The sequence below is a fragment of the Physcomitrium patens genome, chromosome 24, assembly GCF_059467195.1.
Source record: "Physcomitrium patens ecotype Gransden chromosome 24, ASM5946719v1, whole genome shotgun sequence".
In the NCBI taxonomy this organism is placed as follows: Eukaryota; Viridiplantae; Streptophyta; class Bryopsida; order Funariales; family Funariaceae; genus Physcomitrium; species Physcomitrium patens.
This window is the reverse complement of record NC_143433.1, coordinates 3,851,085-3,874,026: the sequence shown is the minus strand read 5'-3', so window position 1 is coordinate 3,874,026 and position 22,942 is coordinate 3,851,085. Positions and strand designations below refer to the sequence as shown.

The following is a 22,942-nucleotide window of genomic DNA, read 5'->3' as shown; positions in this document are numbered from 1 at the left end:
GGTATCCTTCCTCTCGCCGCACACATGTGGAAAAAAAGCAAATAGGTAAGATTATTGCACGAGAAGGTTACTCGACAAGGCATCCGACAGTATTATCCACGCCGCTTTGAAAGTGGTATTGCATTGTAAGCATGTCTGACGATAAGGATACTTATGTGGGGAAGAAAGAGAACCCTTACGGTAGAGAAGCCTAAATCCGGCAAAGATGGACGTCAACTTCGGACTTCACCGTTCAGACTCCCACCTAAAAGCAAACCAGCAGCTCTGAGTCGGGTTTTCGTGAACAAACGGAGGGTTACCAACCATTAGTAACTGCCAGCGAAAAAGCTCCGTGCATCACACTTACTCCGTGTTGACATCCATTCTTCATCCGGGGGGCAGCCATGCCCAAACCGGCAAGACTTTTGTCAGACTGAGGCATCTTCTATCATATATAGAACGGGATCATTACTCCCTACCCCAGCTAGGAATAGAAGCACAACACAATATATATACACCTACCTTCACGGATACAAGGAGCATGTATATATAAGTAGCCAAGTAAGCTTGCGGGAGGAAATAGAAAGCTCTCATTGAGCCCCAGATTATAGCGTTCTGTGCCTCGAGCGCCGATGGAAGGTATCTTTCGACCCAAGCGACAGCCATTGGATGTCGGTGCCAATGGGATTTGGTATGAAGCACATTGTTGACACGCTTTCCGATAACAGACAGTCTGGAAACAATTATGCACAAATGGAAGCAGTGAGTTACTTTGAACTTGAGAACAACGGAGGAGGAGGAATCAGACTTATCCGCAAAGGCGGCCAGAGTATGGTCTGGCGCCCCCCGGCGAACCCAGTGTGACTTGCGAAATAATTATATCCTGAAAGGAAGTGGCAATAGTTAGGACACGGTGTAGGTTTTAGTTGACGAATAAGAATAAAACTAGTTTATACTGATGTAATGGCTTATCTTGTGATCATGACTTCTGTGACATCCTGACACTCAAACAGCCCATAACAACCTCAGAGTAAGGTACTTCACGATAAATATACAGTGTAGGAGAAACATGTTTGTGTCTATTCACAAGCGACAGCGAAACAGCTCAATGATATTGAACAAAAACTTTACAACACGCTTCACTCTGGTTCGGACAGAGGATTACAGCATGAGATCAATCTTCCACATCAAGGAAAGCAATAACATGCCCGATGCTACATTGTATGCGCACCTTCTATTCAAGACGACACTAACAATTCGTAGCTATCTGAAGTTGAAGTAGGTATATCCCATATGTTAGTCCTCTTTGCTTAGATGCAGCAAATGCATGTTCAAGTAGGACATACATGTGCAAGAAAATCCTGTCTCAATATTCGGTTCTTGGCTTCTTTTGAGCGGGGCTTGTGAAAAGTAGCAACCCCTCGGGAACATCTTGCTTTGCTTCTCTTAACACCTCAACAAGCTCCTTGGCTCGAGCCTGCACAATAAGAACTGTCGTTAGAAGTAGTTCCTACAGAATAGCAATGTGTGCATGGTCCCCGAATGCACTCTATATTGCATGTAATGCGCTTCCAAGTAGAGATCGCGTAATAATTCGTGACGGCATTGCTTAGTTGTTAGAAAGTAAGACGTTGACATAACAGGTGTACATAGAGATTAGTCGATATTGTTAACGATGTACTTAAATCCCTGAGTGAGGTTTGCTTCCACAATGTGCAAACCAATTAAGTAAAAAATCTCTTCGCAGAGGCACCTTGCGACGCATAATGTAAGGCGTTGGCAGCACTAGACGATGTAGAATATTCAGGAAGGTGTGGTGTGACACGATGTAATTGGACTCACACATTCGATGCACCAATTACCTGATTGGATGGCAGGAAGAAAGTATGCATGATGCCTCTTTGTCCTGTCCTGCCTATTTGCCCAAGTCGACGAGCATAATCATATAACGTGTATGGAAAGCTATAGTTGATGACGTAGTCCACGTTGGGAATGGCCAAACCCCTCGCAGCCACATCGGTAGCGACCTACCAAAAATGTATCCCCTAATTAGAGATTCAAAGTGGAAATTTTCGGCCAGATCTAAGATAAGCATGGGAAAACGCTGTAGAATGTCGTTGCTAGAAATAAGCTATTGCACTTACAAGAACAGAACTTGAGCCATTCTGGAAGGAAAAGACAGCCTTGTTCCTGTCCGGCTCAAATATTCCTCCATGAACTGAAGCAACTTTCCACCCTCTGCAACACAACTCCCAATAAAAATTGATTTTCAAGAATACTAATGCGAGAATTTCAGCTCCGTTTCCGCACCTATATGAAGTTCGTAAGGTTGGAAAACTACCTCTGTTGCAGCAAACCTTCAACATGAAGTGCTTCTTCTTTGTAAAGCACGTACACCAGAACTCGATTCCTACAGAAAGGGAACCGTGTCAGAATTTCGGACCAATGACACATAAGCCTTCTGCTCATACCATGTTACAGTTTGCTGGCTGACTAGAAATTCACAACCACATTTTCAAATCTACATGGAAGCTACTGCTGGTAGATAAATTGTTCGTCTGTAGAGAGGCTGCATTGTCACGGTATATGATGTGATACGTGGTTTTCAAGAAAAGCTTACTTCTTTCCCTTTTGAAATGATCGTAGCAGAGAAGTCAAACTTGTATCTCTGTTGGATTCTTCAATAACCTGCTCCAATTTTGCAATGAGTTGCGAAAAAATGACCTTCATGTTTTGGAAACTCGCTGCAATCCTTTAAAAAAGGAGTATATTTATCTTCCGAAAAGGCAACATGAAGTTATGAAACATACCTCTACAATTTGATGGACATCCTGCTCTAGTGGAAGAGGATCTTGCGTGTCCATAGTAATATTAACGGATTTGTTTACAATTATTTTTACTACATCCGAATTCGGAACAAAATTTTGCACCAGCTGTTCAAGTCCAGATGCACAAGTTGAAGAGAACACTCCAACAAGCTGGGCTGATAAGAACAAAAAGGCATAGAGGATGTCAGGTATTCGTTATTCAGAGAAAATCATGTCGCTCTGTATATAAATAAATGAAAAGTCTATTGGTATAAAAGGCTCTCAAGCAGGGTTCGGGCTAGCAGTTCCGTAATCGCTGGAGTGGCCTCTTCAGAGCAAGTTTGAGAGCCTTGCACAACATGCGCCATGACTACGTTGGGAACTCAACACGGCTAATGATTGCTCTGGTGTAGATAGCAGAAGTTTACATTGTGTTGCAAAGTCAAAAAGAGTACCAACAACGACTTACATGCAGGAGCTTGATCAAAAATAACTTGCAACGATGCCTCGCACCCATTGTTCAACATGCAATCTGCACCATCCAGTACCTGTATTGCACATGGTTGATGAAATATACTTAACTGCTTGCTATGATATTCAACAATGCAAATTTTGTCTTACTGAAAAAATGAAAAAGCACACTGGTAAAACAATTTGCATCTGGTGGCAGTCTAAGAAATTCCATAGAAAGAAAGAATTGGGATAGCGGAACAGATATAAGTAGTGAAGTTTACAATGAATGCTACTAAAGCGAGTGAACAGCTACCATCCTCAAGCATCTTCTGCAAGCAGTGCGGTGTGCTCACGAGAATTGCCTGCATATAGATGCATGAAAACCGTCAGCCCCTAATACCTGCCTAAGGATCACCGTCGTGGTCCGTTGGGCTTGTAGACGACTATATCATTGCACTTTCAGATACTTAACTTGAAAAAAAATCTTCTTATTCCAAAAACGTCTTGTGCAAAGCGATTTGGACATACAATACGACAATGTAACTGAAGGACTACACAAGTGTCTGTTGATATTAAAACGGGCACCAACACTTCGAAATTATTGTACAATTATTCAACATCATTTTTGTTAAACACAACATTATGCGACAGATCTGCATATTTGCGTGCATATTTGTTAATTCGCAAATTCATTGTTTCAGAGATTTTCCAAAATACTTCAGAGCATACTTTTCACATATAATTGCGAGGGAAAAAGGTAAACGAATGCGACAAAAAGAGGCGAAAATTAACAGCAAAACACCTAGGTTCTTACCACTCCAGGTTTCACTGATTCCATCTTAGACACATTTTCAGAATTCTCAACAGCGCTTGCGATATTAACACGTAGGGAACCATAAGTCTCCTTCAGTGATTCTGTTATCTACATTTGCAGCAGAAGCCACATTAGCTACATATAAGACGTTCAACAGTGGGTAATAAAGCATCTGAAAGATCAGTAAGATTGTCAAGAATCCCAACTATTATGGATGAAAGAGCTTGGTGAAATTACTGGCTTAATTTGTTCGGAAAGTAGTACTAAAGACCATACCACAGCTTCAATTGGGCTAAGAAGGTATGTGGATAACCTGTCGGGCATGATCTGAAGAGGTTGCGAGTACCAAGCAGAGAGGTGAAGGCCGTTTCCTAACATAACTCTTTTTTTTCTTCACTGCGTGTTGGATTACAGGCATACCATAGACTTGGACAAATCCTGCACAAACTCAAGGAAACGCAGCGTTGGTGACGGATTGAGAACTTTTCTCAGTCCAATATTAGAAAAGGATACACATCTCTCATAGTGACTCGTTCTACTGTTAAAGTTTTGCCAAAAAACAGTGACGATTCGGACTCACCAGCATGTGACTCAGATACTGCGACAAGATCACGGGAGGCCAGGAGGAAAGGTATAGCATGGGCTTGAAGTGGAGAAGGTTTCCCAAGAGTTTTACAACAATCCTTCAACCTTTTCGAGATGTCCGCATCATCAAATGAAGCCAAAGGCTTGAAAGGTAAAGTGTTGCATTCTTTCCCTGAAACATTTACGCACGACTGGTCTTCATGCTCAAACACTGCCTGGTCAGGGTCATCCTCAGCCACTACTTCGCCCTTGTCCACCTGCTCGTAGAGCTCGTGCACTCCACTGATTTCCTTGTTGTACTTTTCAAGATCATCGCTTGAGATAAATGCATTTACATCACGCAGATGTACAAAGCAATTTGGCTTCGCATCAACAGCGGCGTCTATCAACAATCTATCAAGGTCAGAAGTTTGGCCAAGGGTAATATTTGGCCCAAGTTTGTTCTCTCTGCGGCCACGTTTCTGTCCCCTCTTCAGTGGTGGTTTTGAGGATGGTGATTTAATACCTACTTCTCCACTAGATGAAGACTTTGTTGCATATGCGCCGGTCGCAACTGTGATATGGGCACTTTGCTCCGACAATCCAGCTGTGGGTAAGTTGGGGCTATCTTGAATCTTGGCTTTTGGTGTCCTGCTCGCGTGGATGAATTTACGAGTTGGAGTTCGTGCTGTATCCTCTAGACTGGGGGCAAGTTTTTCAACGTCTATCGTGTGAACGCTAGACGAGCACTGCTTCTCTGTCATAATTGAACTAGGTAATTGAATTGAGCTTTCTGCTACACGTATTGTCGACTTAGTTGTAGCTGCTGGGGATAGGTCCTTTGGTACGTTCTCGCAGGCGTACTTTTTTAACTTAAATCGATCGTTCTCCTGTTCCGAAGAGCTCACTATGGTAGTTGGAATCGCAATGACGCCGCTGTTTAAGTCTTCGCTATCGACGCGAAGCGGATTTTCAATGCAACTGTGTGTCGGTGCAATAACCGCTGCCTCAACCTTTCTTCTGCCCCTCCTTGTTGCCTGTTGGACAGTTGGTGCTCCAACTTTGGTTGAAGTCTGACCACTGTGCAACATTGAGGTCCCAGTTGAAACAGAGGAAATTTTGCTAGTGACAAGGTTGTCCTCTTCTGCATAGTTCACAGGTTTCCTAGCCCCACGAGTAGCATTTCTCCTAAAGCTTTGCTGTACAGATGTACTTTTAGAGGCTCCAGTGGGAACTTCGTTCAAAACTCTAGAGTTTGCCTCACCTTGTCCTTGCCCTCCTGCGGGACATGCATCTTCACCACCCACTGCTCCTTCAGCTGTCTTGCCTGATAGCATTACTATGTTCTTCTTGGTTCTCTTTTTCAGTGCGGGTTTTCCGACTAGGACATTGTTCACTATTAGTTCCGTTGAAGCACTCATTATAACGCCAGATGATTCCAACCGCACGGTACTTCTGTTGTTTTTCTGCGCAGATTTTCCTCCACTTCCTAGCAAATGCTTGTAGTCAGACTTGGGCGTGGCTGTTCTGCTGTTCTTCCACTTATCTGAGGCTCCTACTCTAGGGGTCACCAAACCATCCTCAGTGGTAGATCTGTTGGCACTACCTTGGTTTTCATTCGATACCTTCAGCGAGACTTTTCTGAAGGATTCAATTATACAGTTAGTATCGCGGCCTGACATAGCAATATTAATACGGCTGTCATTAAATCCAGTGACTAACGAAGACGGTGCTTGCATGTCTATGATCTTCGCCGGAGCCTTCCTACCCATAATTTTCTTCCCTTTAAGTGGCAATGCCATTTTTTTGCCATTAGATGATGTTGCATCTAAGCCTTTGCTAGACATGTAGACCCTCTTCGGTTTCACGAAAGTCGTCTTCGCTTCAGAATGAGCTTCTCCCAAACCACTGCTCTTTCCGGTTGATCTTGGAATTCTTTTTCGATGTTGCTGCTCATGGGAAATGCTGCTTTGCTCATCGCACACTATCTTCTCCTTGACTGCACCAATATCTTCATCAGTAATCTGAGTTGATCCAACCTGTGCTAACCTTTGGCATGATGGCCCAATTGTATTTTGCTTCACAGTTCCAGTTCCTTGAAAAACAATACTGACCCCATCGCTCACATGAGTGATACCAGAGTTTGACTGCAACTCCACTGATCCTTTAATCTTTCGAGACCGGCAAACCTTCACCACAGGGTCCTTCGGTGTGACCACCACAGATATGGTTTTGGATGCATCCAGTGAATTTGAAGTGGAGAGACTCTTGTTATCACCTGGAATCCTTGGGTCTTTAGCCTTCCGCACCCGGTTAGGCTTCTCTAAATTCTCCTTCAGCGTAGCAATGGGATTGACTACCTCATGCGGAATTGAGGTGGGACCAGACTTGCTACCAACAACAGCCTCTTTCTCCTGAATTTTCCGCACTTGAACTGCTTTAACATAAGGGTCCTTAGCTGTAGCAGCCAGAGTAGTAGTCTTGGATTCACTGAGGGACGATGAACTTGAAACGGTTTTGCTGCTAGTTACTTTCTTCTTGTTCTTTGTAATACTTGGCATTTGCAAATCAACTGCAGGTTTCAAGGCCGATCGATTGCCCAATTCATTACACTCGCCCTGTTTACTGGCTACGCGAGTCCCTCTGGAACGATTCGATTCACTGTCGCACGTGTTTGTGACATCTATGAGTACTTTCTTCCCAGAGAGCTGCCTGCCAGTCTTTTTCGGCTCAATGGCTGGTGTTGATCTAGATACTGGCTCAGTACCAAGTTTTGATCTTCCTACCCGCAGAGAACGACGGACTGTATCCATCGTTCAACCTGTTTAAACCTAAAAGGTGGAGTAAATATCCGAAAATACAGTTCACCTTGTCTGCTCTCTGAATCTTCACCTCACGAGCTTCCCCAGACTTTACAGTCATCCATGTCAACTCCTGATTCAACTGTCACTTTGCTACTCATCATGTCATTTGATTCCAGTATCGAAGTGTCTCTATGGGTAGTTCCAGTAGCCCACATCTTCATCCCTGCCTTTCATGATAACACCAGACACCAGCCACCAGCTAACGCATCCCAAACACTCCCTGCACTTGCCGCAACTCTCTATGTTAATCTGCAGGGACTGATCTCAAAAACTTCACTTAGATACACTAATAACTGAAGTTCCATCTAAATTGTCCACACAAGGAACCATAATGGCATAAAACATGTGAAACGTTTGTCTTCGCGGTTACCTGAAGGTTGAACAGCAAACAAATAGAGGTAATAGACATTCCCACAAAATAAGCGCGAAGAATTGCACAACAACATTGCATGTAAAACATCACTGAAAAAAAATTATGTCAAAGAATCCTAAAGCGCAATTGCCTCAGAGAAGAGAATTGATGCCAACCCCCGACAGAAAAGACACCGTCATCTCAAGCAAAAAATTAACGAGTACTCAAAAAACGCATTACTATCGAGTGTCGCCCATTTAAAACAAGTAACAATGTTAAGAATACGTTTATAAAATAAAAAAATTGACTATACAAAAACTTGTCTGGAGGGACCAAGGAATCCAAATTTCTACTATGAGGTTAGAATTCGGGGGGTCGATGCTGTACAAAAGAAATAAAACACTCATTAAACAGATCACTGACACTCCACCAGAAAAAAACGAAAACGCAAAGAAAACAACTAGAAATGGAAGCCCGCGCGACTAACCTCGCAAGCGTCGCCCGCCTTCATCAGCAAAGCAGAAGCGAGAGCGGGCACAATCCGAGGGTTCCCTCAGCTCCCTTGCACACGCTGCCACCGGCGCTCCTGCTTAAGCACCCTGAGGCCACCCGAACTAGCGCCAGAGTGAGAACGACAAACAGTTGGCGGTGTGAGCAACGGCTACAGAGACAAAAACAACGAGAGACAGGAGCAAGCAAAGGCCGAGCGGGCGAAGACTACGGAAAATTTTGAATAGGGCGAGGCGAACGGGAAGGCTTTCAAATCCAGCGCCAACTCCGTGATGTGCCCCGTTCACACTAACTCGCTTGAACCGTGGGTCCCATTCTCACCACGTCCTGCACATTGATCCTTTTCACACTGAGTTGCCTCTCAACTGAACTCCTTTCACATTGCAATGCCTCGCTGTCCTTCTTGCTCATTGGTTGTGGCTAAACTTTTTATTCATGAAATTGAGGGTCACAAACTCAAAATGAATCGGAAATATTCGTGTATAAAATTATCTGAAATCTATATCATTCCATTGTAATCTAATTCTTTTTTAAATATCATGAGGAGGTGATATTAGTTTTGTTTACTTACAGGTTTTCTAAAAACAATTTTTTGAATTTTTGATATATATAAATATATAATTTTAAATTTATTTATTTATATTTTAAATTATACATTTTGAATAAATAAAATTCTTGGGGAGAAAATCACCCAATAATCAATGATTTCCTCTTCATAAAATTGGGATCCACAAAGAAGCAAAAATGAAATTTAATTAAAATTGAACAGACTCAAAAAAAAAGAAAAATGAATTTTTTTGAATAAAAAATATTTAAAAAAAATATATTTTATTCAAATTAGCTTTACAAACACAATTTAAAGAAGTAAAAAAACTTAGTAAAATCATTAAATATTTTATAAAACAAACTTTAGTCCAAGATTATATTTTAATTACATAATATCTCTTGAACAACTACTCTTGAACAAAAGCTTAGATTTATATTTTACAAAAAGAGTAGAAAAATATTCTAAGAAACTAAATGTAAAACATAAAAAAACATGACATGATACTTTATGAAGAATAAAAAATTACAAAATAATTGTAAATTCTACTACTTTAAATATACAAGCGTGTAATATATTATTTGCCATGTTCTAATATTTATATTTAATCATGGTTGAAAAATATAAAATCTTATTTATATTACTTCATAATACGTGCTTCTCTGAACAAGTTGATTGTATTTAAAACTTTACAAAATTATAATTTATTTTATTATAAATAACTTAATTTTTTAAAAAAATTTATATAATTATTTAATTAGACGAATTTTATTTAGTTTCATACGTTCTTGAAATTTAATTATTATATAAATAATTTTTATATTTAAAAAAACTAAAAACTAAAAACTAAAAAATATTCTTAAAATCATATTTTGACAAATTTTTCTAATAAAATATTAAGTATTAAGTCAACAATAAGAAGATTTATTTTTATGCTACTATTATGATTATATATATATATATATATATATATATATATAACTAAGTATAGATTCTATATCTAATAAATATTATTATAATTTCTAACCTTATATTCAAGTTTAAAATTTTATTATTTTTAATTAATTTCAGATATTTTCTTTTAAAATAAGGATTTTAAACCAAACAATATATTTTGTATTGTCATGTGATATGACATTAGGTGCCAAATCTTGTCAATTATATATAGTTTAGTTTGGTTAGTGGTTTTTCATCCATTATAACTTATTCTGTTAATTGATTTTGTTAATGTCAACTAAGATTTGGATACTTAGGTAGAAAAATATCTTTGACATGAAATTCTTGTCAAATCAAATCTTGTAAGTGATTTTTGAAAAAAAGATAATTTATTGTAAAGGCTTGCTTGGCTGTGGCGATTTAGCCATTTGATAAAGCTATAGGGTTTTCTCTACCTTCACACTTGTATTCTTAGATTTTCCATTTGTGGTGGGAGAGATAGCTTGACTTAGTTTGGTATAAATTTCTAATCTTTTACTTCTTGACAAGAATCTATCATTCTCTAAGAAATTAGAATGAAGTAGATAAAATCAATAAATAAATAAACAAATAAAAATAAATAAATAAAAATTATAATTTAGGATTATTTTTGCTATTGGATTTTAGACATTGTGTGCTAGGTATTGAAACCTAATTGGACTATTGTATTGGAATATAATGTAGTATGGAATCATTGTCATGAGATATTGTGTTATAACAATATAATCAGGCCACTATGAAGTTACTATGGAATTGATGAAGTGAATATTAGATCAAAGAGATATGATGTACATAGTTATACAAGGTAATAAGATCACAAAATTGCATCACAAGATTGCAAGTTGAAAAATTTGTCACAAATAAGGTGAATTGTGTAGCAATGAATTATTATATAAGAGCTTATTGATATAAAAGAGGTGCTATTGTTGGAACTCATCAAGGATTGTAGTAAAAAAAATTATGATGATGTGAAGTACTAGTGGGATCATTAGGCAGTGGTCATATTTTTTTTTATTATTATCATTTTAGATGCTATGCAAGGTACAATGTGGCACATGGCACTGTCTAAATAGCATCCAATTTTTATATATTGGATTATGTAGGATAAAGCGATAGAGAAGATGAGAGGTGAAGTTGCATTAGACGTTAAGTGTTGATGTATGATACAATAGAAAAGGAGAGCAAGTATGGCTTATGTTTGGAGATTTTTAATTTTTAATTTTTTTTGTCATCTATTAAGTTGTATACCATGTGCAATCCAAGATGAGAACAATATAGGATTGTACATACTATAATTTTTGTAAAAACTTGCTTTATGCATATAAATTACGATGCGAATATTAAACAAATTGAATCATTATTCTTAGAATTGAAGCAAAGATAGGACAAGCAAAATAACATGGTCTTGCATTGTCATAAATATCCACGATTAAAAAACTCATGATTATAGGACTATACAATTATAGGATCATGGTGATAGGATCCCATAGTCAAAGTCTCGTTTTGCAGTCATAAGAACATTATTAAGAATAAAAAATGAAAATACACACACACATTGTCTAGATCTCTTAAGTGACAAGTGTCAAAGTTCACTCCAAGTACACATGGAGTCCAAATTTGATCATTTTTGTGTCAATTTTATATAGAAAAAATCCAAAAAAATTCATTGACATTCTCAATTTTTAAAGTAGAGATCATTTGGAGAATTGAAGTGAAAATTTTAAAATATCAATTACTTTCTAAGTGAATTTTTGATTTTTAATACTAATCCATATTTTATTTTATTATAATTATCTTCTATTGTCATAGGTTTTAAAATTTGTGACCATCAAATATATATAGGTATTAGTTGCTCTAATTCATTTATGATTTTTACTTTTATATTATTGGAAATGAAAATCCACTATGGATTTTTGGATTTTATTTTTGATATTTTCTTCTAATTGGAGATATTATTGTTAGAAGTTTTTCATAATTATACTATTTTATATTTATACTAGCTTATGTTGATAGGCATATCATAAGAATGATGTCAAGTTGATGGCAAACAAGATCCTCTTATTTGTAGATATATTGGGGCTATAGTGATTATAAAGTGATGACCGGTAAATTATAAAATTTGGTAGTGTTTGCAAGCACTTGTTGCATTTTTAATATTTAGATACTTATAGATATCTAAATAGTCTCTTCTATGGTATATACTATGATTCAATACTATAGATTTTCTTTATTGGATTACTTAGATAGTGACCATATTGAGGATTTCAAGCCAACAATTGATATTAACTAGGTTTTTCAATCTATTGTGGCATAAGATACTACTAAGAAGCTTTGGATCTTTGAGGATAGATGTATTTTATGAGATTGAAGATAATTCTTATAACATGGTGAAAGATTGGTTGTCAAGACAAGTTGAAGGCATTTCTTTGCTACACTAGAAGTTCAAATTTCAAATGTAGATGAAGAAAAAACATTAAGTTTTTCTTTTTCAATGAATGGTATGGCTTTGAGCCTTTATCATAATACTTGGAGCATGGAACAATCCAAACCTATTGGAGATATAGTAAGGAATACTTGCTGGAATTACAAGAAGTAAAATATTATTAAAAGTTACAAATAAAGCTTATTTCACCTCTTAAAGAGAATATTATTTCAAGTCTAATGCCTATAGTCAAAGAAAAAGATCCAATCTAAGGAAAAATTGGTATATCTTTAATGTAGGTAGTTTTGTTTACAATGAAAGAGCTACCATCATTTGACCTCTTCCAAATGTTCATTAAATACTTAGAGTACAAGTGTAGAGGTTTTAGATATAATCAAATGCAATGCATTTAAGACTTTTGATGTGAAAAGGAAGATATCTCATGTACCATATATACTTATTTGATTCTATTTGCAATAGAGTTAGGTGGTATATTTGTTGGATGTCAACTTATCAAAATCTTCTTATTTAAGATTGACAAGAGACTCTTAGATTTAACTACACTAAGAATTATTTTCAACTATGCAGGCAAAGCAATGTTAGCAACAAGCATTTGGTAAAGTTGAAAAATGTAATAGGATACTTTGTCAAGATGATGCTACTGACATAATAGCTTGAATGATGGATTTGTCTAAGCCTAAGAAGATTACAACTGCCACGAGTAACTTAGGAAAAATTCAACCTAAAAGGATTATACATTTTTAGGAGTGTAGTGAATTTAGTCAGATTAAAAATGATCTCAATTATCTTAAGAAGAAGAAGGCTTTATATATAGAAAAGCCTTAATCAGAAGTAAAAATAGCTAAGATAGAAGATAAGTTTAAAACGAAGCTATTAAAGTGTACTCATTGTGATAAACTTAACTTTAATGAAAATAATTGATTTATATTACATTCACACAAGTAACTTACTTTGAATAAGAAAAAATGTTAGAAGCTAAAATTATTGAATTAGGAAAAAGATTCAATAGTGTGGCCTTATTAATTAAGTCATTGGATTTCATATGAATTGTAGAAGTATATTGAGTTTTTATTTGGAAAATTATTTGTTTATTATATGAGGACAAATAATAGTTTTAGTTGCTACACATGTCCAAACAATAGCTAAAAATATGGTACCTACAACAATTGAGACACCAAAAACTTTGTTTGATTGTTCAAACAATCATAGAGATTTTGATATTCACATATAATTGTCTTTATTATTTGGGCTTATATATATTAATTTTGTAGCAAGGCCTTCTATTTCAACTTTAACACAAGATAGAGATACTAGTGTTAAAGACACAATATATACTTTGACTTATAAAGTATTGAATATGCTTATATTTTTAAGTATTGATTAATTGGCTCCAAAATTTAAATTAACAAGGTTCTTCCAATTAGCTGATAAAATGTTGGAAGGCAAAGTACCTATATCATTTTTATATGTCGCTCAATTAGTTGTAAAGCCTTCAATAAAAGAAAATTTGAATATATTGCAAGCAAAGCTTAAAGTTGATACTATTGCCATATTTGATGAAGATAACTTGAAAAAAACAAATATAAATTCTTCAAGTGAGGTTCCATTGGCTATAAAGATAGAATTTTTATCTAATATTATGGCTAAACCTACTCAAGAAAATCAAAACTTGCATCTAAGAATTATACAATTAATTAATGATAATAATGTACTTCTTGTTAGATGTACTAGTAGTAATATGACTTATGCCACTTCTTTACTTAATATGATGGATTATTGGAACTCAATTTATTATGATTAATAAGCAATCTTTTTAAGAATTAGATTTCACTTCTACAAACTTGGAGCCTTGTCTTTTCACCATTATTACTTTAATAAGGGATATAGAGCAAGCTATCAGTTATATTAGGTAGCCATTATAATTAATATTTTAGATTGGACTTTGACTACTTTATTCATACTTATTTTTAAAGTATGTAATGACTAGTACCATCAATTATGATATTTTAGTTAGTCAATCTAGATTTTATTCATTTGATTTTAGCTTAGATAATTGGATTGAAGAGACATAGATTAGAACGGAATAGTTTATTAGTGACAAAAAGAAAGAATTAATTTTAATCACATTTGTAGCAATTGCCATAATTATGTTAGCGGAAATCTAATTTGATTATAGTATATTGGCTTTTAACGTGCCTTATGTAGCAGTTCTATTAGAAGAGACATCAACATTTATAATCAATTCTTTAGAAATAAATCATCAACTATCTTTAGAAGCTCATGTAAGAGGTTGGAAGGATTTGTTTTTACTATGAAAAATACATGTAGAACTTTTATATCAATGTAAAGATATTGTATCTTCATTGGATATATTGAAGATACCAAATTCTTCTTTATTACCTACTTTTATTCAATCTATTCCTTGGCATCTATCAAATGAGGGTATTAACTTTGTAGAATTCTTTACAAGCATTTATATATAGATTGAAGTGTAGTAGAACTAGGAGCAATCTTGATACAAAAAGATGATGTAAAACAAAAATATGTCATTATATTTTCTTCTAGAAGCAATAAAAATATGTAGTCCAATTACTTATCTTCTAAAGGAGAAGCTTTTGTAGTAGTTTGGACCATTGCTCACTTCCAATCATACTTATATGGTCAATAATTTATTTTGATAATTAACCATCAATTTTTGAAGTGACTTATGAAATCTGACAAGTTTATTAAGAAGTATATAAAATAAGTTTTGTTGCTTCAAGAATATGACTTCAATGTTGTATATTGGACAAGCATTACTTATTTGAATGCAAGTAGACTCATTTGTAATCCAAGTCCTTCAAAACAAGACTTAATTAAAGCTTGGTGGCATAGAGATTGCAATAGAGAGACAATCCTTGAATGATATGTGTGATTGTCATTTTACTTATTTTAGAATTTTTTTGAGAATAAACATATGTAGGAAAATTCGAACATAGAGAAAAACTGAGTGCATGAGTTTTACTTATTAGGGTCACACAATTAATCATATTCCAAACCACTAAAATACCAAGAAATACTATAATGCTTTCTTCTAGTAACAATACTCTTTCATCAACTAATACCAACAATGTGCAACCGTGCACTCTCAAAAGACCACTCAAAACACAATAATTTCATCTAACACTAGAAATAACAAACCTCACTCCAACTAATCTGGATTCACATAATTTCTATAATTACCAACTTTTTTTGTCCAAAACTTACACAACTCTCAATAATCAACAATCATAATCTTCTAATAACTCATCATATAATTCAATCACTCAGTGCTCCAATTACACAATCAATAATTCATAAATCAATCTCTGATTTATTACATGGCCTCACTTCTCAGTACTCAAAAACTACCCATTACTTTTGAACAATAAAGAAAATAAAGAAACAAAGAGATAGCACCAAGCTTACCCTGGCTCATGACTATCACAGTCTGATATTCCAACAAACTTCTACAACTCCTATATACTTGCTCCAAATTTCCAAATTCTAATCGTAATCCTATAATTAATCACTTTTAATAACTAAGTTAACCATACGTCCTCTTGAATTAACTATTCTATAGACTATTAGTCTATTTTATCAATATCTTACAAAAATGAACTAATATCTATTCTACAAAGTCCCATTCTTATTTGTGCAATGTCCTCGCAAACACACAATTGATTCCTACCTAAAAACAACTACTTAACAAAACTCTACAAAGTTACTATTTCCTCTCGTCCACCTAATTGATCATTTGCTACATTATCTAATGTGGGTTCTACCAATTCTGGTTTTAAATTCAAATCTTCTTCTTCTTCCAATCCTTCAATCAACTCGTTTCTCAAGTGGGTTGAGAGATCTTTATTGTACTCTTCCAATTCACGGACTTGAGCTTCTAATTTCAAGATTTAGGCATGCCAAAGTTCCAATTGATGTTGTTGCTGACTCATCCATTCTAGAACATCTTCAATTGATGCTTGTGATTGGGTCCTCAAGATTAACTCTTCTGTCAATTTTGCCACCTCAGCTTATAAAACTTTGGTTTTAGACCTCAACCTCTCCGTTTTGCATCTAGATTGGTCATTCAATACCGTTTTCTCTTTCGTTAATAATTCTACCTTGTCCCCTTCTGCTTGCAATTGGCATTTGAGTTTCTTCCATTTCAAATCCCATATCTTGCGATTTTGGATCAATTCGTCTCGTTGTCCTTCCATAATCCATAAGATGTCTTCTTTTTCTTTCATCCAAGCATCATATTGGTGAATCAATTTCCACTCCAATACCAACTTAGATTCTTTAATTTCTTTTATAGCCTATTCTTACTCTTCAATTTTTCGGTTTTGATCCAATATCACCTTTTTGTTGTTTTCTAAATCTCGTTTGCTACTGTCTTCTACATCGAATGCTTCTACCATACAATATATTTGTGAAATGTGCTTCAATAAGGCATTCTTAAGAGATAATCTTTCGAGCAATCGATCCTATGGAAACGCCAACTGATTAATATCCATCAAAATTGGAGTTTCATTCTCCTCTTCTATTGCAAAACAAATTAGAACCCATTCTTATTCAATAACTGGAATGACCCCTAGTGCAGCTGTATAACTTGGCTCCCCAATTTCATATATTACATCCACTACATTAACTTTCTATGCCAATGAATTTTGTTCTCTCTGCGGAGGCATTGGCATTGGTACAAGACTTTCTTCTACTTGAAGTGTTTGACGCAATGTGTGCACGATTACAGCATATACATAATTAGAACAAAACAAATATGTGAACTTTCCCAATTTCTATTTGGCTCCTATCTCCGCATGAATACGAGTGGCTACGTAAGCTACCCAGTTGAACACCATCCCTTCAAGCACCCCTACCGCTGTATACAATAACCATTTGGATACTTGTCTAAGAATTGGAGAAGTCTTTAAAATATTCTTCAATTTTTCTATTACCAATTCTTACTCTTTTCTCCATTTGAACTTAATTTCCTTCCTTAAGAGCTTATATAGTGGATCAACTATATGAGCAAAATGTGATACCCAGATTTGATAAAAGACACATGCCTCTAAAAACCTCCTTATTTTAGTAGTACATGCCTTCATGCTAGCAATAGTATCTATTTTCTCAGGGTTTGGTTTTCTTCCATACCTTCTACACAAGTATCCAACCACAATAATTTCTTCCATGCCAAATCGAGACTTGTCAATAGATAATGTCAAATTGACCTCTTCAAATCTCTTCAAAATTCCTTCCACATCTATAATGTGATCTTTAATAAATGCTCTGCAACCATCTTCATCCACAGTTAAGTCTTTAGCTTCTTCTTTACAATCCTTGATAGATATATCATCAACAAAAGGTATTGTCTTCTCTTGCACAAAGTTCTTTAAAATGCAATTCATAGCATTTTGCATATGTGCTACAGAGTTAGTAGCACCTTGGGATAATGTACACATCCTTACAAGTCCTAATGGAGTTTTCATAGTTGTTAAATCCCTGCTTTCATTTGCAAGTTGGAATTGATCGTAACTTGAGTATAAATCTCTAATAGAATAGATGGCATGCCTTACAAATGCCTCAGCAACTTCATCCACAATTGGCCCAGATCCCTTGTTTTTGATCGTTACACCATTGACACATTGCATATCCTGAATAAATCTTAGTGCTCTAGATTTCTTTAGGACTATAAATCAATGATTAGAATATGAAGCCATAGAAGGCTCAAGTACATCCATCTGCATCTTTTCTTTTAATAATGTCATCAATCTAAGTAACAAAGCTCTTGGCACGAGAATAGGCTTTAAATCCCATGGAACATGTGGCATAGTAAAAATAACCATTGGTGCTACTATATTAGGTTGTACACATCCAATTTCTTTAGGTGATGAAGCAAAAGCCTTACCATCTTTGAGGAGCATGTCTCAGAACCTTTTCTTTTCTAGTTCTTTCAAGAACTCACCCCCTCCAATTTGTAGCTTGGCAATTGTTTCTTCAATAAATTTATGTCCAATCTTCTTTGATTCTCTTAACCCTGGCTCTTTCTCAGCTTGTTTAATATGATCTTTAATATCATGTAGTAATTGTGTTGCCACAGGCTTGACCTTCTTTGCTATAGTCTTGTATTTGGTATTAATATTAGCTTCAAATTTTATAGCATAGCTCTTCACTAACTTCATTTTCTTTGTTATATCCAACAGTGCTTTGTATACTTGCCTTGAATGAACTTCCACCTTCACATCATTGCATATAAATTCTTGTTTCTCCAATTCCTTCAAAACCTCTAATATATCATCAAAATATCCTTCTTCTTCAATTATTCCTGTAATTGATTTGTTATCTAGCACTACACCCATTTTTCTCAACCTTCTTTCATCTTTTTTTAGCATTCTTCTCTGAATAGAATTTAAATCTTCAATTCTAATATAACTTATAAAACTATCTCCAACCATATTGAAAACCACACAACTTCTACTATATACATTGGAGAATGAAGTATTAATCAAATCTCTTGTATCTATAGATTTCCATGTTCTACGTGTACTCTCTAGAAACCTTGAATCTCTTCAGTTTCATTGTCCATAGGTGAATCTCTGAGTTGAGCTCTATGCCTTCTGTGACTTGATTTCATTGTTAGAAATTATACAATTCTTCTTCCATCAAAGCTTGTAATCCTAGCATAGTGAGATCGATCATCCAATACTTTAGTTTCCATCCTTGTTGCTGTAATATAAGGTTGCCTCAAGTTAATTGGATATGTGCGGTTGTTTTGAACAAAAAAATTTTGTTCAACTTTAACATCTCTAATTTTGGCCTTTATAACTGGACATGCACCATAAAGACCTCCTTTCTCATTATTTGCCACTTTCAATACCTACCCATGGTTGGTATCAATAGGTCATTTTTTTTTTTCATAAATCTTTCTAGAGATTATATTAATCTCTGATTCATGTTCCACAAGAACTAAAAATGATTAATTTAGGTCTCCGAGTTTTATCTTTATTTTTGTAGTAACTCTTTTCCAATACGGATGTGTGTAGGCCTTAATAACCTCATCATCTTCCTCCAAAAATTCTCCACCCATAGAATTTGTCATTTCCATCTCTTCAATAGGACTTTTAATATTTTTTTTTTCTTTTTAATAGAAAATCCAGACGAAAACATCTTCAAAATTTCATTCTCCATTTCATCATCCAAACATTCATCAACATCTTCTTTTCTTTCACTAATGCCCAAATATTTATCCATCATAGCAAAAACTTGGCCTATTTCTACTTCCTCATCTTCAATCATATGAGTATCCAAAGCTCTTGCCATTACAATTACTGCTGTCATTTACCCTTTTTTTTTGATAACATCAATAATAAGTTCATGGAAGTCCTTCTTTGCAATATGAAGAGCCTCTCTCAAGGTAAATTCAATCTTTGCATCAAGAATCCTCTCTTCAAGAATGCCTTTCATATCAATTGAAGATTCAATATCAGATTGAAGTTTATAAGCAGACATTTTACCTTTTTTTCCTTTTGTTTGGTTTCTTTAGTCTCTTCCTTCTTCCTACTTATATCCTCCTCATACCATTCCTTTGGAAGAGGTGCATCTCCTGGATGAGAAGTAGATGGTCTTGCTTCTTGTCTTTAACGTGTACGATGAGCTTGCCCTTCTTTTGGTGAAGTCTCTTTAGCATTTGGAGCTTTTTTCTTTGATGAAGGTTCTTCTACCCCTTCTTCTTTATCAGCTCTTCCTCTTTTAACCTCTACTGATGCATCTTCAGGCTCCTTGTATTCATCTTCTTTCGATAGATAAGCCTTGATTATAGAAGCTTCTATTGGATCACTCCATCCAGTTAGCTTTCTAATGGCTTTTGCTCTTCTAACCATCACTTCTCTGGTCACTTGTGAAGAAGATTTTACCATACCTTGATCAGTTTCAATGGTATAAGTCTTTGTTTCTTTGCCACAAGATGAACTGCTCCTCTTCAACCTATCTTCCATCAATTTCTTCATGCCTCCTCTGCCAAAGTTAGTCTCCAAAGTATCATCCATTGCAGCATCTCTAATCCTTCCGTCTTTGAAGGAAATAATGCCATTCTTCAAGGCATCTGCATATGACTCACAATCAACACGTTTATGATTTAAGTCATCACACCAAATGTATCTTATCACAAACCCCTTTGATCTTCCTGTGAATTATATAGCGATGGACTTGATAGCTTTCTTCAAGGCAGTCATTTCTACCTTCAATTCCTTGATTCCTCGAATCAGTTTCTCTAGAGTCTCTTCATTTACAATCTTAGAACTTGAAGAACTTGAAGGAAAGAAGGTAGGTTGGACTACTGAAGATACCTTATTAGTAGATGTTGTCTCCATCTTCATTCCATATCCCCTTGCCTTCGCTCTCTATTTTTTAGTAAAAAGATTGACTGCTTCCTCCAATCTCCTCCAATTTGTAGTAAAACCTCCTTCTGCAACTCCATCTTAAAGAAGAAGAAGTAATCTATCTTCTAATACTTCATCTGCAGCTTATAGAAAGAGTTTTGATTTTCTCACCTCGAGAATTCGCTTCTCAATTAACGAAAGTTGCTCAAACTTCTTTTCAAATTCCCTAAATAACTCCTTAGGCCCCATATTTTTGCATGGTTGTTGCTCTATCCAACCAAGGAAGCCTCTCTTAGACATTCTCTCTGAATCTTCATCAAAATACTCATTCCTGAGCCTTTCTTCAAATCTAGCTCATGTATTTTCCAAATCTTCTTCATGTAGCTGCTTCACTCTCTCTCTAATCTCCGGCACAACCGCAAGATCAAAAGTCTCAATCATCCTTCCTTTTGGCACTTGATAAATCTCCATCTCATAAGTGTAGACTCTCAAAAATGAGATAATGTTCTTACCATCAAATCTTCCAGTTTTTCCACTAATTGTCCTCAATGCTTTTCTAGCTTCTTGATCCTTTGCATTAGCACTCTATTGATCCATCATCATTTGCATAGCCCTCATAAATTCATCTGCAAGGGCTTGTCCATTTCCTCTACCTTGATTACTACCAATAGTGGTAAACCCCCATCTTACCTTGATCAATCTAGAAGCCCTAAAGCTCTCTCACTAGAAGCACCAAATTATGTCATGTTGAGAGGTCTTGCTATAGGAAACACCGGGTCATTTTTGCAACTAAATGACCAAAGAAGAGTCTAACATCGTTAAACACATCCAAATCCTAAAATCTGATCCTAAAAACCCTAAAAATCCACTATATATTCTTTCCTCCCACTGCCTTCAAAATCCCGAATTTATTATTCCCCTTAACTCCTAAACTAGAGTATATATGAGAGTCAGTTTTGGATATGTTAGAGTAGACAAGATAAGAAATCAAACCCAAAAAGAAATTTTGAAAAAGGTTAAGTACTCTAAGAGAACCAAGCTTTCAAAGTTACCCCCCCCCTGCAGCTATAAATTCTGCACCCCTTCTCACTCATTTCTTCGTATCTCCTAGCTCACAGGTTGTATGGACTTGAGATTTGGACACAATATTCTTAACTTTATTAGAAACAAAACCCAACAAATTTCGCCTAAAAAGTCCAAGTGGTCACTAAGAACCAAGGCCCCGAAATTCGCTAACCCTCACAACCCTAGTCTTAGACACCCGCAACTTCGACGACCCATATCTCCCTTGATACTTAATCAAATCACATGAGATTTGTCTCTAATTGTTTCTCACTTTGTCTACTACAAACCCACAAAAAATCGCATTCAAAATCCTCTCCTAACTCATTCTACACACAAAAACGTTCTACTGAAATCCTCCTTCTCCCTCCTCTACTCTTCTTCCTCTTCTTTATATCTTGAGTTTTTTCCACTTTTCGTGATTTCTGCCAAGTCTTCCTTCCTTTTTGGTCAAAAGGAACCTTATCCCATATCTTTCCACCTCTTCATCCTTATCCATTTGACTAACTTGGAAAAACTCAACTTTTAAAGTAGATTTTTATTCTACTTTCTTACTATCTACTTTCTATTATACTTCTCTTCTAATTTCAGCCCACAACCATTAGGTTCAGACCTAATGTAGAAGAAAAACATAAGTAAATTAGATCTAAACTTCATAGAAGAAAATCTAATAAGTAGAATAAAGCAGTTTAGACTAGATTAAAGATAAAAGAAAGGGAACTACAACTTATACTGCCAAATTAGAGAAGCTTATGTGGTATAAGCTGTTGGCTATTTTGAAGTTGATGTGGATCCAAACCGACTTGACTTCACTATAGAAAGCCGTGGCTTCATAACTTGGTACTGCTAGTGGGAGTTTAAGTAGGAAATTAGCAGTTTGGCCTACCTATCATCCCTAAGCTTGTAACAAGATGTAGTAAAAATCTAAGATATTGTGGTTGTAACGACAATCCTTTTCTTTCTTCTTCGTTTCTTCTTCTAATCTTGATTCTTTTATTTCAACACATTATTTTATATTTTTCACACCATATATATTTTTACAACAAGACAACGCTGTCGAGGTAGAGAGAATTTGCCTCAAGAAAATGCTGGGCTTCTGATTGTCACTAATTATACAATCAAGCTTAAAAATAAGAAAAGCCCTAAGTTTATATATAATTTTTTTCCCTTTTGAGTAATTAC

The 22,942-nt window shown here is 35.6% G+C and overlaps 1 protein-coding gene and 2 long non-coding RNA genes across 6 annotated transcripts; all 3 read right to left on the bottom strand.

Annotated features, from left to right (window-relative positions):
* Positions 1-105: 105 nt before the first annotated feature.
* On the bottom strand, positions 106-586 carry LOC149986361 (uncharacterized). Its single transcript, XR_016500500.1, has 2 exons — positions 502-586; positions 106-244 (listed from the first exon to the last, which is right to left on the bottom strand). It is a non-coding gene; the product is annotated as an uncharacterized LOC149986361 (long non-coding RNA).
* Positions 579-8,507, bottom strand: LOC112276708 (uncharacterized). Of its 4 annotated transcripts, none has more exons than XM_073531065.2 (13): positions 8,321-8,490; positions 4,634-7,701; positions 4,367-4,491; positions 4,054-4,161; positions 3,521-3,601; positions 3,256-3,334; positions 2,790-2,962; positions 2,600-2,667; positions 2,321-2,389; positions 2,124-2,217; positions 1,842-2,006; positions 1,326-1,456; positions 579-712 (listed from the first exon to the last, which is right to left on the bottom strand). In XM_073531065.2, exons 2-12 carry the CDS (start codon positions 7,428-7,430, stop codon positions 1,346-1,348), a joined length of 3,870 nt encoding a protein of 1,289 aa, XP_073387166.1. In that variant the 5' UTR covers positions 7,431-7,701; positions 8,321-8,490; the 3' UTR covers positions 579-712; positions 1,326-1,345. The 4 variants fall into 4 exon arrangements, 3 of the variants coding, with proteins under 3 accessions (XP_073387166.1, XP_090103069.1, XP_024364053.1); XM_090246943.1 differs by lacking the exon at positions 579-712 and adding an exon at positions 759-862; XM_024508285.3 differs by lacking the exon at positions 579-712 and having other exon boundaries at positions 1,089-1,456; positions 8,321-8,507.
* An 11,649-nt stretch (positions 8,508-20,156) lies between these two features.
* Positions 20,157-22,133, bottom strand: LOC149986360 (uncharacterized). Its single transcript, XR_016500675.1, has 2 exons — positions 20,666-22,133; positions 20,157-20,421 (listed from the first exon to the last, which is right to left on the bottom strand). It is a non-coding gene; the product is annotated as an uncharacterized LOC149986360 (long non-coding RNA).
* Between the last annotated feature and the right edge of the window lie 809 nt (positions 22,134-22,942).